We start from the raw sequence: 14,250 nt of genomic DNA on the forward strand, positions 1-14,250 counted from the left end.
TACACTGAAATATGAGACCCACTGCTTAGCATACACCAGAACTTAAGAATGCAATTACTAGGTTATGTTGTATATGTAGTTTAAATTACACAATAAAGTATAATGTTTTTCCCAAAGTAGTACTACCGATTTACATTCAGCAATATATAAAATTTCCCTTTGACACACATTCTCTTCAATAGTTGGTTACATCAGAAATCTTAGATTTTGCCATTCTATTAGGTATAAAATTATTTACACCTAATGGTTTTAAGTTCCATTTATATGGATATTAACAAGGTTGAGTACATTTTTATAAATAAAGAAAAAAGAATGAAAAGAATTGAAAACAGTCTCAGAGACCTCTGGGACAACATTAAACACACCAACATTCGAATTACAGGGCTCCCAGAAGAAGAGAAAAAGGAAGGGACTGAGAAAATATTTGAAGAGATTATACTTGAAAACTTCCCTAATATGGGAAAGTAAATAGTTAATCAAGTCCAGGAAGCACAGAGAGTCCCATACAGGATAAATCCAAGGAGAAACAAGTCAAGACACATATTAGTCAAACTATCAAAAATTAAATACAAAAAAAAAATATTAAAATCAGCAAGGGAAAAACAGCAAATAACATACAAGCGAATCCCCATAAGGTTAACATCTGATCTTTCAGCAGAAACTCTGCAAGCCAGAAGGGGGTGGCAGGACATATTTAGGGTGATAAAGGGGAAAAACCTACAACCAAGATTACTCTATCCAGCAAGGATCTCATTCAGATTTGATGGAGAAATTAAAACCTTTACAGACAAGCAAAAGCTGAGAGAGTTCAGCACCACCAAACAAGCTTCACAACAAATGCTAAAGGAACTTCTCTAGGCAGGAAACATGAGAGAAGGAAAAGACCTACAATAACAAACCCAAAACAATTAAGAAAATGGTAATAGGAACATACAGATTGATAACTACCTTAAATGTAAATGGATTAAATGCTCTAACCAAAAAATATAGGATGGCTGAATGGATACAAAAACAAGACCCGTATATATGTTGTCTACAAGAGACCCACTGAGACCTAGGGACACATACAGACTGAAAGTGAGGGGATAAAAAAAGATATTCCATGCAAATGGAAATCAAAAGAAAGCTGGAGTAGCAATTCTCATATCAGACAAAATAGACTTCAAAATAAAGACTATTACAAGAGACAAAGAAGGACATTATGTAATGATCAAGGGATCAATCCAAGAAGAAGATACAACAATTGTAAATATTTATGCACCCAACATAGGAGCACCTCAATACATAAGGCAAATTCTAACAGCCATAAAAGGGGAAATCGACAGTGACACAATCATAGCAGGGGACGTTAACACCCCACTTTCACCAATGGACAGATCATCCAAAATGAAAATAAGTAAAGAAACACAAGCTTTAAATGATACATTAAACAAGATGGACTTAATTGATATTTATAGGACACTCCATCCAAAAACAACAGAATACACATTTTTCTCAAGTGCTCATGGAACATTCTCCAGGATAGATCATATCTGAGGTCACAAATCAAGCCTTGGTAAATTTAAGAAAATTGAAATTGTATCAAGTATCTTTTCTGACCACAACGCCATGAGACTAGATATCAATTACAGGAAAAGATCTGTAAAAAATACAAACACATGGAGGCTAAACAATACACTACTTAATAATGAAGTGATCACTGAAGAAATCAAAGAGGAAATCAAAAAATACCTAGAAGCAAATGACAATGAAAACACGACAACCCAAAACCTATGGGATGCAGCAAAAGCAGATCTACGAGGGAAGTTTATAGCAGTACAATCTTATCTCAAGAAACAAGAAACACCTCAAATAAACAACCTAAACTAACACCTAAAGCAATTAGAGAAAGAAGAACAAAAAATCCAAAGTTAGCCCAAGAAAAGAAACCATAAAGATCAGATCAGAAATAAATGAAAAAGAAATGAAGGAAACAATAGCACAGATCAATGAAACTAAAAGCTGGTTCCTTGAGAGGATAAACAAGATTTATAAACCATTAGCCAGACTCATCAAGAAAAAAAGAAAGACCCAAATAAATAGAATTAGAATTTAAAAGAAGTAACAACTGACACTGCAGAAATACAAAGGATCATGAAAGATTGCTACAACCAAGTATATGCCAATAAAATGGACAACCTGGAAGAAATGGACAAATTCTTAGAAAAGCACAACCTTCTGAGACAGAACCAGTAAGAAACAGAAAATATAAACAGATCAATCACAAGCACTGAAATTGAGACTTTGATTAAAAACCTTCCAACAAACAAAAGCCCAGGACCAGATGGCTTCACGGGTGAATTCTATCAAACATTTAGAGAAGAGTTAACACCTATACTTCTCAAACTCTTCCAAAATATAGCAGAGGGAGAAACACACCCAAACTCATTGTACAAGGCCACCATCACCCTGATACCAAAACCAGAAAAATATGTCACAAAGAAAGAAAACTACAGGCCAATATCGCTGATGCAAAAATCCTCAATAAAATACTAGCAAAGAGAATCCAAGAGCACATTAAAAGGATCATACACCATGATCAAGTGGGGTTTATCCCAGGAATGTAAGGATTCTTCAGTATATGCAAATCGATCAACGTGATACACCATATAAACAAATCGAAGGGGAAAAACATATGATCATCTCAATAGATGCAGAAAAAGCTTTCAACAAAATTCAACACCCATTTATGATAAAAACCCTCCAGAAAGTAGGCATAGAGGGAATTTACCTCAACATAATAAAGGCCATATATGACAAACCCACAGCCAACATCATCCTCAATGGTGAAAAACTGAAACCATTTCCACTAGGATCAGGAACAAGACAAGGTTACCCACTCTCACCACTATTATTCAACATAGTTTTGGAAGTTTTAGCCACAGCAATCAGAGAAGGAAAAGAAATAAAAGGAATCCAAATTGGAAAACAAGAAGTAAAGCAGTCACTGTTTGCAGATGACATGAAACTATACACAGAGAATCCTAAAGATGCTACCAGAAAACTACTAGAGCTAATCAATGAATTTGGTAAAGTAGCAGGATACAAAATTAATGCACAGAAATCTCTGGCATTCCTATACACTAATGATGAAAAATCTGAAAGTGAAATTAAGAAAACACTTCCATTTACCATTGCAACACAAAGAATAAAATACCTAGGAATAAACCTACCTAAGGAGACAAAAGACCTGTATGCAGAAAATTATAACACACTGATGAAAGAAATTAAAGATGATACAAATAGATGGAGAGTTATACCATGTTCTTGGATTGGAAGAATCAACATTGTGAAAATGACTATACTACCCAAAGCAATCTACAGATTCAATACAATCCCTATCAAACTACCAATCGCATTTTTCACAACAAGAACAGAAAATTTCACAATTTGTATGGAAACACAAATGACCCTGAACAGCCAAAGCAATCTTGAGAAAGAAAAATGGAGCTGGAGGAATCAGGCTCCCTGACTTCAGACTATACTACAAAGCTACAGTAATCAAGACAGTATGGTACTGGCACAAAAAAAAATACAGATCAATGGAACAGGATAGAAACACTAGAGATAAACCCACGCACCTATGTTCACCTTATTTTTGATAAAGAAGGCAAGAATATACAGTGGTAAATGACAGCCTCTTCAATAAATGGCCCTGGGAAAACTGGAGAGCTACATGTAAAAGAATGAAATTAGAACACTCCCTAACACCATACACAAAAATAAACTCAAAATGGATTAAAGACCTAAATGTAAGGCCAGATACTATCAGGAAAACATAGGCAAACACTCTATGACATAAATCACAGCAAGATCCTTTTTGACCCACCTCCTAGAGAAACAGAAATAAAAACAAAAATAAACAAATGGGACCTAATGAAACTTAAAAGCTTCTGCACAGCAAAGGAAACCATAAACAAGACTAAAAGACAACCCTCAGAATGGGAGAAAATATTTGCAAATGAAGCAACTGACAAAGGATTAATCTCCAAATTTACAAGCAGCTCATGCAGCTCAGTATCAAAAAAACAAACAACCCAATTCAAAAATGGGCAGAAGACCTAAATAGACATTTCTCCAAAGAAGATATACAGATTGCCAACAAACACATGAAAGAATGCTCAACATCATTAATCATTAGAGAAATGCAAATTGAAACTACAATGAGATATCATTTCACACAGGTCAGAATGGCCATCATCAAAAAATCTAGAAACAATAAATGCTGGAAAGGGTGTGGAGAAAAGGGAACCCTCTTGCACTGTTGGTGGGAATGTAAATTGATACAGCCACTATGGAGAACAGTATGGAGGTTCCTTAAAAAACTAAAAGTAGAACTAGCATACAACCCAGCAATCCCACTACTGGGCATATACCCTGAGGAAAACATAATTCAAAAAGAGTCATGTACCACAATGTTCATTGCAGCTCTATTTACAATAGCTAGGACATGGAAGCAACCTAAGTGTCCATCAACAGATGAATGGATAAAGATGTGGCACATATATACAATGGAATATTACTCAGCCATAAAAAATAAATGAAATTGAGTTATTTGTAGTGAGATGGATGGACCTAGAGTCTGTCTTATAGAGTGAAGTAAGTCAGAAAGAGGAAAACAAATACCATATGCTAACACACATATATGGAATCTAAAAAAAAAAAAAAGGTCATGAAGAACCTAGGGGCAAGACGGGAATAAAGACGCAGACCTACTAGAGAATGGACTTGAGGACATGGCGAGCGGGAAGGGTAAGCTGGGACAAAGTGAGAGAGTGGCATAGACATATATACACTACCAAATGTAAAATAGATAGGTAGTGGGAAGCAGCCGCATAGCACAGGGAGATCAGCTCGGTGCTTTGTGACCACATAGAGGGGTGGGATAGGGAGGGTGGGAGGGAGGGAGATGAAAGAGGGAAGAGATATGGGGACATCTGTATATGTATAATTGATTTACCTTGTTATAAAGCAGAAAGTAACACACCATTGTAAAGCAATTATACTCCAATAAAGATGTTAAAAAAATTTTTTTAAGTAAGTAAATAAATAAATATGGTGTAAACATCACAATTAAAAGGCTGAGATTGTAAGATTGGATAAAAAAGCAAGACAACTATATGCTACCTAAAAGAAACATGCCAAATATAAAGACACAAATAGGTTAAATGTAAAGGATGGGAAATGATAAACCATGATAATACTAGTTAAAAGAAAGCTGGAGTAGCTACATTAATATCAGACTAAATAGATTTCAGAAAAAAGAATGTTACCAGTTATAAATAAGGTCATTTTATAATGATAAGGGAGTTGATTAATCGAGAGAATGTGACAATCCTAAACACTTATGCACTTAAAACAAAGCTTCAAGATACATAAAACAAAAACCGATAGAATTTCAAGGAAAAAAAGAAAAATTCACAATTATTGTCAGAGACTTCAATCTCTTTCTCTCAATGACTGATGGAAGAAATTGGCAGAAAATCAGCAAGGAGATATAGTAAACTTGAACAACACCATCAACCCACTTAAACTGATTGACATCCACAGAACATTCCGCCCAACAGTAGCAGAATATACACTTTTCTCAAGTGCATAGGGAACATTTACAAGTAAAAATCACATTCTGGGCTTTAAAACAAATTTCAATAAATTCAAAAAGATTCAGCTTATAAAAAGTTTGTTCTTTGATCATGATAGGATTGAATTAGAAATCAACAGCAAGATCCTTGGAAAAGCCCCAAATATTTGGAAACTAAATTACATGCTTCTAAATAACACATCAATCAAATAAGAAATCAAAGGAGCACTATTGATGTTTTGGGCCAGCTAGTTCTTTGTTTGGGTCAGGGGAGGACAGTGGCTGTCTTGTGCATTGTAACGTATTTAGTGGCATCCCTGACCTCTGCCTACTAGATGCCAATAGCACTCCTCCCCACATCCCACCCCCCAGAGCTGCAACAACCAAAAATATCTCAAGACATTGTGAAATGTCCCTGATGGGAAACTACTCCCCTCCCTGCCCACATTGAGAACCACTGCTCTAGAGTCAAGGTGAAAAGGAGATTACAGGAATTTGAGAATGAATGCAGTTAGAATATGACTGCAGTAATAAAAGTGAAATGTAATAAAGGCCTGAACCACATTAGCAGTAGTAGACTTGGACTAGAAGGAGTGGGACAATCTTACTTAAATATCATTTGGGTAATAGGGTAGAATAGAGTAAGAGCTCAAGTTTTGGCTTAAATAAGTAGGTGGATGATGGTGTCACTAAAGAGATAATCATATTACATATCAGAAAATATATAGGATATGTGTTTTTGCAAGTCTGTCATAGTGGCTGAATTTCTGATTCCAAAGGACCTCTGGATAAAAAGAATTAGAAAAGTAGAACTTTACTAAGAGTGCTCTGACTTGACTTTGGTCTTGACAAACATGATCTTAAGTGGTCTTCCTGATCCCCAGAATCATGAGTCACCACTCACATTGAGATATGGAGGACTATAGAGTGGATTTGGTTTCTATAAGTATGATAGAGCAGCAGAGCACCAAAGAGAGGCAAGGAGGGGCATTCAAGTTAAACATGGAGCTGTAAAGATAGTTCCATAGTTGCTCAGAAATACAGACCTTTCCTCCAGAAAGCAGAAAAAGGACAGCCAACTGGAATGTGCCATTCTACCTTAGGCTGACACCTATGATACTTATGTGTGTGACTTTTTTATTTACAAGGCGCAATATTTATTAACATGCTGACATTTTGTCTTGATTTATATCTTAATACACTTCAATTATCAGCAGTTGTTATATGCAATAGTAAATAACAGATTGAAATAATTTACCTTGGGGTGAAAAGCAAAGCACATTCCAGGAGCCTGTCGAGATATCAAAGCTTCACCTTTCTTTTCTTTTTCCCCTCCTTTTTTGCTGCTGCTAGCAGTAGTTCTCCTCAAATGCATCAAATCTTTATTTAAAGAAAAAATACATATATTATGTACCACAGTAAATAATAATGTAGTTATGTCCCTTCTGCAAAGAATATGATTTCTGCCATCCTTTGCAGGTCATTAGGTTAAAATTAGCAAATACCAGAGCTAGATGCTTAGAAAAACAATGACCAAGCCCAGTTTTTTTTTCTTATTTAGCCAAACCTAAATTTGTCACCTCTTACACATAGTTCACTAGGAATTTTTAATTCAGCACTAACAAGAGAAAGATAATTTGGTGTCTGTGTGTGTATTTATTTATTTTTACCATGACAGTCCAGTCCTTTCCGTATAACCCATTTGGAGATCCTTCCATCTGCTGATATAGAAACTAGTATTTCTCTTTTATCACCTGCTGTCCCTCGATCTTGTTCTATCCACTGTAGTTGCCATACAGGTCCCAAATGTTTTTGAGGTGATTCGCTAAAACAGGGAAAAGCATGAAATATAAAATAGTTATAATAATTTTAAAATTCTTGGGGTATAAGCGACTTAGAGTATAAGTGATAAGGACAGCTCCCTAGAGCATCATGACCTACTCATGGAATGATACTTTTGTTGTTCAAAATTGGACTTTTACTTTAAGTATTTTGAAAAACAGGGAAAAAAATCACTTTGCTAATATTCACTGGTGTTTTTCTCATTTCTTACAAAAGGAAAATTTTATTGCCTTTAGTTATATTAGCTATCATATCAGGGATACAAAAGCAAACATTTTCTTTTTTTAGAATCTACTTCTCTTACTCTATTCATTTACTTTTTCCTAGTTGTGTAAGTTTAATTTATTTTAGACACATTGAATATTATTATCTCCATCTTTATAAGGATATTTTTCATAGCTTAAATGAGTAAGTCATTTAAGTCTTATTCAAGTAAATAGTTACCTCACCCTTCTTCCTATGTTTCAGGATTGCCCACTGGCTTGATTCTCTCTAGGGCTGAGATTTAAAAGTTTTATGATGAATTATAATCACTTCTCAGATTACTGGCTGCTTTCCTGTCAGATTAATGGGTTGCTTTGTTCCTAGTACTGACTCCCTTGATTTTTTATGCAAACTCTCCAAATCAGTAGTTCTGAATTTTTTAAAGTCTATATATCTTTGATTATTTGGTAAAAGTTATGGACCCTCTTCCCAGAAACAAGCACAAAGGCTCACGCTTACAAAACTATGTAAATAATTTCAAAATTAAGCTAAAGAACACCTGCTTTAATGCCTATTTCCAGTTATTGTGAAGTTTATGCAAACACTAATATAAATATACCGCCTCATTTTGCTCCACTGGTATCTGGTTTATTATAAAAACCTAAGATATCTTTCAATATCTTTAACATTTTATTTTCTCAATATGTCTCATTCATTCATTCTTAATCAAACACTTACTGTAATCCTGTTATATGCCTGATATTATGTGACATACTGAGGATACAAAGGTAAGGAAGACATAATCCTTGCCCTCAGAGCTTACAGCCTCCTCAGGGAGATATATATGTAAATAATTTATACAAAGCACAATAAAGGCTACAATAAACGTATGTATCGGATGCACAAAAGAAAAGAATGGGCAGGTTTCCTGGAAGAGGTGACACGGAAGCAATAAAGGATACAACTTTCATTTATAAGGTGAATAAGTTCTGGAAATCTAATGTACAGCATGGTGATTATAGTTAATAATACTGTATTGCATACTTGAAATTTGCTAAGAGAGTAGATCTTAAGTGTCCTCACCACTCACACATAAAATGGTAATTATGTGAGGTTATGGTTGTGTTAATTAATTTGACTGTGGTAATCATTTCACAATGTATACATATATTAAATCACTACACTGTATGCCTTTAAAAATTATGTCATACAATCTAAATATATACAATTTTTATTTGTCAATTATACCTCAATAAAGCTGGAGATATTTAAAATTTTTGAAAAGAATAAACCGTCAAGCCAAAGGAAGTTTGTTGGTGAAGAGGCAGAGAGGATGATAAGGAGATATTAGGGCAGAGCATTCCAGCTGGAGAGACATTATGAGGAATTATTAAATGCTTGAAGGATAATGGTATTACTCTCAATAACAATATAAACATTCACTCAAAACTAAATAACATTAGAGTAATTTTTTCCTTCTCCCTAAAAAAAGCACATGGTTTATGTTTATCTAATTCTTGGGATTCTCACCTACTATCCAGAACTGGAATGTTACTGTTGCTCTGTACATTATAAATCGCAATAGTGCCATTGTGATAGCCAACTGCTAAAAGGTTAGGTGCTCCAATTGAAAAATCCACAGCAGTAACGCCATATGGACTCTGATAAGTACGTTCTGGCCACTGAATAAAAAAGAAATTATATTACATTTTAACCTTGGTTTTGTAGACCACAGTAAGGTGGGTATGATGGTGGCTGAAGACTAGGCTGGTGGCAGAAGACTAGGCTGGTGGCAGTGGGGATATGAGGAGAGTTAGTCTGTATTCAGTTACTCATTTCTTCCTAACTTCCTGTATACATGAGAATAAAACTTCAATTGGCCATTTCCTTTATTTTGATGAATCCTCAGAGCTCAGTAGTTTTAAGAAATACAGCACGTGGTTTCTACAGTAATTATCATTTTGGGTAATCCTCCAGCAGGATTTGTATGATCATCACAAGTCACTGTCTTAAAGATACAAATAATGGACACCAAATAAATTATCCTGCATATATTCCTATCCTCCAGTATCTGTTTCAGATGCTTGTATTATCTAATCCTTCTAAACAAGGATAGAGGAGGTTCCAAAACTCTCTAAGTTACTCTTTTCTACAACTCTGTCAAGATTTTTATTGTTTTGTTTTGTTTTAATGTCTAATCCAACTCCTTTCTGGTTTCTAACAACCTACATGGAAGAGAAGATAACCTGCTGATGATGAATCCTATGTCAACCCTTCCACACGTTTAAAATTGCTTCTTCCTTTCTTTTAGGCTATATACACCCAGCTTCCTAACAGATGGGGGATTATTTATAAAAACTCTAATCATTTTTATATGCTCTTCTGATCCTCTTCTAAGTTTTCCACTTTACGTTTCAGTTGTGACTTAAAACTAAAGCTGTAGAGTAACAGGTTGACTAGGGCTGTTTAACAAAAAGCATAACTGATTCTTGTTCATTCTCTTTGAAAAATTCATGGCAGTAAGAGAGCTATATTAATCTATTTTCTATCTATCGAGGAGAGCAGAAATATATTTTATAAAGTGATAAGGAGTTATTTATATATTGAGAAACAACCCAGTAGTAAATGAAACTTAATTTTTAAAGAATTTTTATTTGCAAATATATTCTTCTTTATAACAGGCAGTGATAAACAATAATGGTTCAGCCCTAGATCATCATATCTAACAGCACATAGTAGATGTTCAATAAATATTTATTAAATGAATTTACCTTAACCAATAAAGTGTAAGAACAAATTTTTGTTGTTGTTATTTTTTGTTTTTGTTTTTTGGGGGTTTTTTTTGGCGGTACACGGGCCTCTCACTGTTGTGGCCTCTCCCGTTGCGTAGTACAGGCTCCGGACTTGCAGGCTCAGCAGCCATGGCTCACGGGCCCAGCCGCTCCGCGGCATGTGGGATCTTCCCAGACCGGGGCACGAACGCATGTCCCCTGCATCGGCAGGCGGACTCTCAACCACTGCGCCATCAGGGAAGCCCAAGAACAAATTTTAATTGTTTTACTGTTATAGATTTAAACCAAAGAAAGTAAAGTCTTGCTTGGTAAAACTTTCTTGAGTTTGTTTAATGATCACATAAAACTAACTACTTTATGAGAATTATGTGAACATTTAATTAAATAAAAATAGGTCTTATTCCTGTTTTAGTTACCATGGGATTCTTTATTGACCAGCAGCAAGCCAATCCTCTTTTTTGCTCCTTAAATCCAAAGTGCCCATAGCCAACAGCCAAAAGGTCCTAAAAAACAGAAAAATTAAAAATAGAGAAGACAGCATAAAAATATCAGCAAATGTATAAAGATGCATATTAATGAACTGTGTTAAAATAGTGATGATATTTCAATTGAGGTTAAAAAATACCAATATACCAACTATTTTCACTCTACATTTCCATCTTCATAAGCAAAATAATAGTAAAAATAACCACATTTTTTAGGCTGAAGAATAAACACACAAAAAAACAATTGCTGAAAAGCTATTTTACATATTGAGATAATCTTCAAAAATTGTATTATTGCATTATAGTGTCTTATGGGTTTTTAATAATGACCTAATAATTTCAAATGTAAAATAAAAGACATTTATTTTTAAAGGGAGTTGCCATGGACTGAATTGTGTCTCCTCCCTTAAAAGTGATATGCTGAAGTCCTAACACCTAATAACATGTGATTATATTTGGAAATAGGGCACTTAGGAGGTTATTAAGGTTAAATGAAGTCATAAGGGTGGGGTCCTAATCTGATAGGATTGGGTTCCTTACAAAAAGAGGAAGAGACACAAGAGCTCTTTCTCTCCACCATGCAAGGATACAGCCAAGCCAGGAAGAAAGCCTTCCCCTGCAACCAAATTCATCTGGCACCTTTATCCTGGGCTTCCCAGCCTCCAGAACTGTAATAAATAAATTTCTGTTGTATAAGCCATCCAGTCTATGGTATTTTCTTATGGCAGCTCGAGCTGATTATAATATAGCAGGTCATTTCCAGAAGTGCTTATACAGATGACCCTTGAACAACACAGGTTTGAACTGTGCAGGTCCACTTATACATGGATTCTTTTAAATAAATACATTGAAATTTTTTTTAGAGATTTGAGATAATTTGAAAATTTCACAAACTGCATAACCTAGAAATATCAAAAAAATTAAGATTTGTCATGAATGCATAAAATATATGTAGATAGTAGTCTATCCTCATATAGGCATAAGTGATATTCAGTATAAAATTAATAATATGTGAGTTTTCTTACTGTTTTATAGCTTTGCTTTCAAAGAACTACATTACCATACAGTATGCCTCTCTCTCATAATTGGAGAAACTGCATATCAGCCTATCATCACAGATAAGTAGGTTTTTTTTTTTAATGTAACAGTGTTTCCAATATTGTATTATGAATATGACTGTAATACTGTATGTCATAAAAACTTTATAATAATTCACTCATTAGTTTATAGGCTAGGCTATACTGAAGCAATCATATCAATTACACTAGGCTACCATAAAGCAATCATATTGCTGCTTCTTCATTATCAATGCATAAATCATTATACCTGTAAATAAATATGAATTTATTTTTCACATGATATTTTCATTTTTGATGTCTGGTGTTAGTAATACATGTAACATCAACAGTGTTTTGTATCATATAAGACAGTATTGATGCAGGTACTGACAGAGTATTCATCTGTTAAACAGATGACATAAGCTTAACGGTATTGATAAATACAGTACTATAAATGTATTTTCTCTGATGATTTCCTTAATAACATTTTCTTTTCTCTAGCTTACTTTATTGTAAGAATACAGTATATAATACATATCACACACAAGATATGTGTTAATTGACTATGTTATTGGCAAGGCTTCCAGTCAACTACTATAGGCATTAGTAGTTAAGTTTTGGGGAAGTCAAAAGTTATACTTGGCTTTTCATTTGCATGGGGGGTTGGCATCCCAACCCCCTTGTTGTTCAAGATCAACTGTATAAGGATGTATGGACAAAAGTTTAATGATCGACCACACCCTGTCTCTTCTCTGTAATCAGAAATATTACAAACACAGTCCTGTCACCACCTTACCTTCAAGCCAACATCGTGTCTCCACAATTCCCTCTGCCTTAAAATACTCTTCACCACTACCCTTTTTATCTTGATATTGACAAACTCCTATTCATCTCTTCTAGACTCAGCATAGGCGTCACTTCCTCTAAGAAGCATTCACAAGCCTCTCTTATATGTTCCCACAGCATTATTTATTTTCTTTATTAAAGCTCATAGGAAAGTATTATATGGTCAGTATCTATGTGTGACTAAATTACTACTGTATCTCCAGCGCTTTAACAGAGTTCCTGGCACAGAGTTAATGTTCAATAAATATTTGTAGAATGAACTAATAAATATGATAGATGGCACCCATCATATATTTTTTAGCTTCATTCAAAATTAATCTTATTCTCAATAGCAATAATAGTGTTTAAATGCTAGTATATCCAGTTTCTTAAAATGATTCATCTGTCCTTATTACATGGTTATTGATTTATTAAATTTCACTTATCTACAAGATGTTCCCAAATAGTTTTATAAAGACAAATCCATACCAAAAGTATTCTATTTTATTCAAAAATAATATATATAATTTAAGAATTGTGTAATTTAGGTTTCAACAAAAATGACTTTTTTAGGTTTTTTTAGCATTAATTTTTTTATTGAGGTATAATTGACATACATTATATTAGTTTCATGTGTACAACATAATGATTCAATATTTGTATATATTGTGAAATGATCACCACAAAAAGTCTAGTTAATATGCATCACTATACATAGTTACAGAATTTTTTTCTTGTGATGAGAACTTTTAAGATCTACTGTCTTATCAACTCTCAAATATGCAATGCAGTATTATTAACTATAGTCACCATGCTGCACATTACAGCATGAATTATTTATTTTATAACTGGAAGTTTGTACCTTTTGACTCCATTCACCCATTTAATAGCCATAACAACTATCATGCTTGCGCACAGTACCTTATAAGGTGTAGCAATAAAATAATAAGGCTAATTCTTAAAACATGGATAATACAAGACAATTTAAACAAATTAGTTTTGACCATTTTAAAAATACACCAAATATTTATTCCAAAGATACTGCCATTACACAAAAGATTTTGAAATTACTAGTGGAGAATCATGTCTTCAGAATGAGTTTATAAACCACAGGAAAAAATAAGTCTCATTACTCTATAATCATCTCTTTTTGACAAACAAACATACCATTCTCCCACTTGATGATTCATCTAATTCTCCTCAGGATGATTCTTAGCCGTGCAGTAGTTAAAAGCAAGAACTCTGGAGCCAGATGTCTGGGTTTGAATTCTGTTTCACTTACTGGTTATATAACTTTGGGCAAGTTATTTATCCTTTCTGTGCTTCAGTTTCCTCATCAACATAATGAGGAAAATGGTAGAGTTGTGATAATACAAGTAAAACATTTACAATAGTGTCTGGTACATAGTAGGTGCTGTTTTAAG

At 34.1% G+C, this 14,250-nt stretch overlaps 1 protein-coding gene across 1 annotated transcript in view; it reads right to left on the bottom strand.

Moving 5' to 3' along the window:
• Nucleotides 1-14,250, bottom strand: part of DNAI4 (dynein axonemal intermediate chain 4) — a 124,586-nt gene that overhangs the window by 11,847 nt on the left and 98,489 nt on the right. The window contains exons 10-13 of the mRNA XM_060023527.1: nt 10,875-10,961; nt 9,197-9,348; nt 7,291-7,445; nt 6,879-7,000 (exon numbers count right to left, since the gene is read on the bottom strand). Of these exons, the coding sequence (XP_059879510.1) occupies nt 6,879-7,000; nt 7,291-7,445; nt 9,197-9,348; nt 10,875-10,961 (516 nt within the window). The remainder of the gene's footprint in view (nt 1-6,878; nt 7,001-7,290; nt 7,446-9,196; nt 9,349-10,874; nt 10,962-14,250) is intronic.

Source organism: Delphinus delphis, chromosome 1 (assembly GCF_949987515.2).
Source record: "Delphinus delphis chromosome 1, mDelDel1.2, whole genome shotgun sequence".
Taxonomy (NCBI): domain Eukaryota; kingdom Metazoa; phylum Chordata; class Mammalia; order Artiodactyla; family Delphinidae; genus Delphinus; species Delphinus delphis.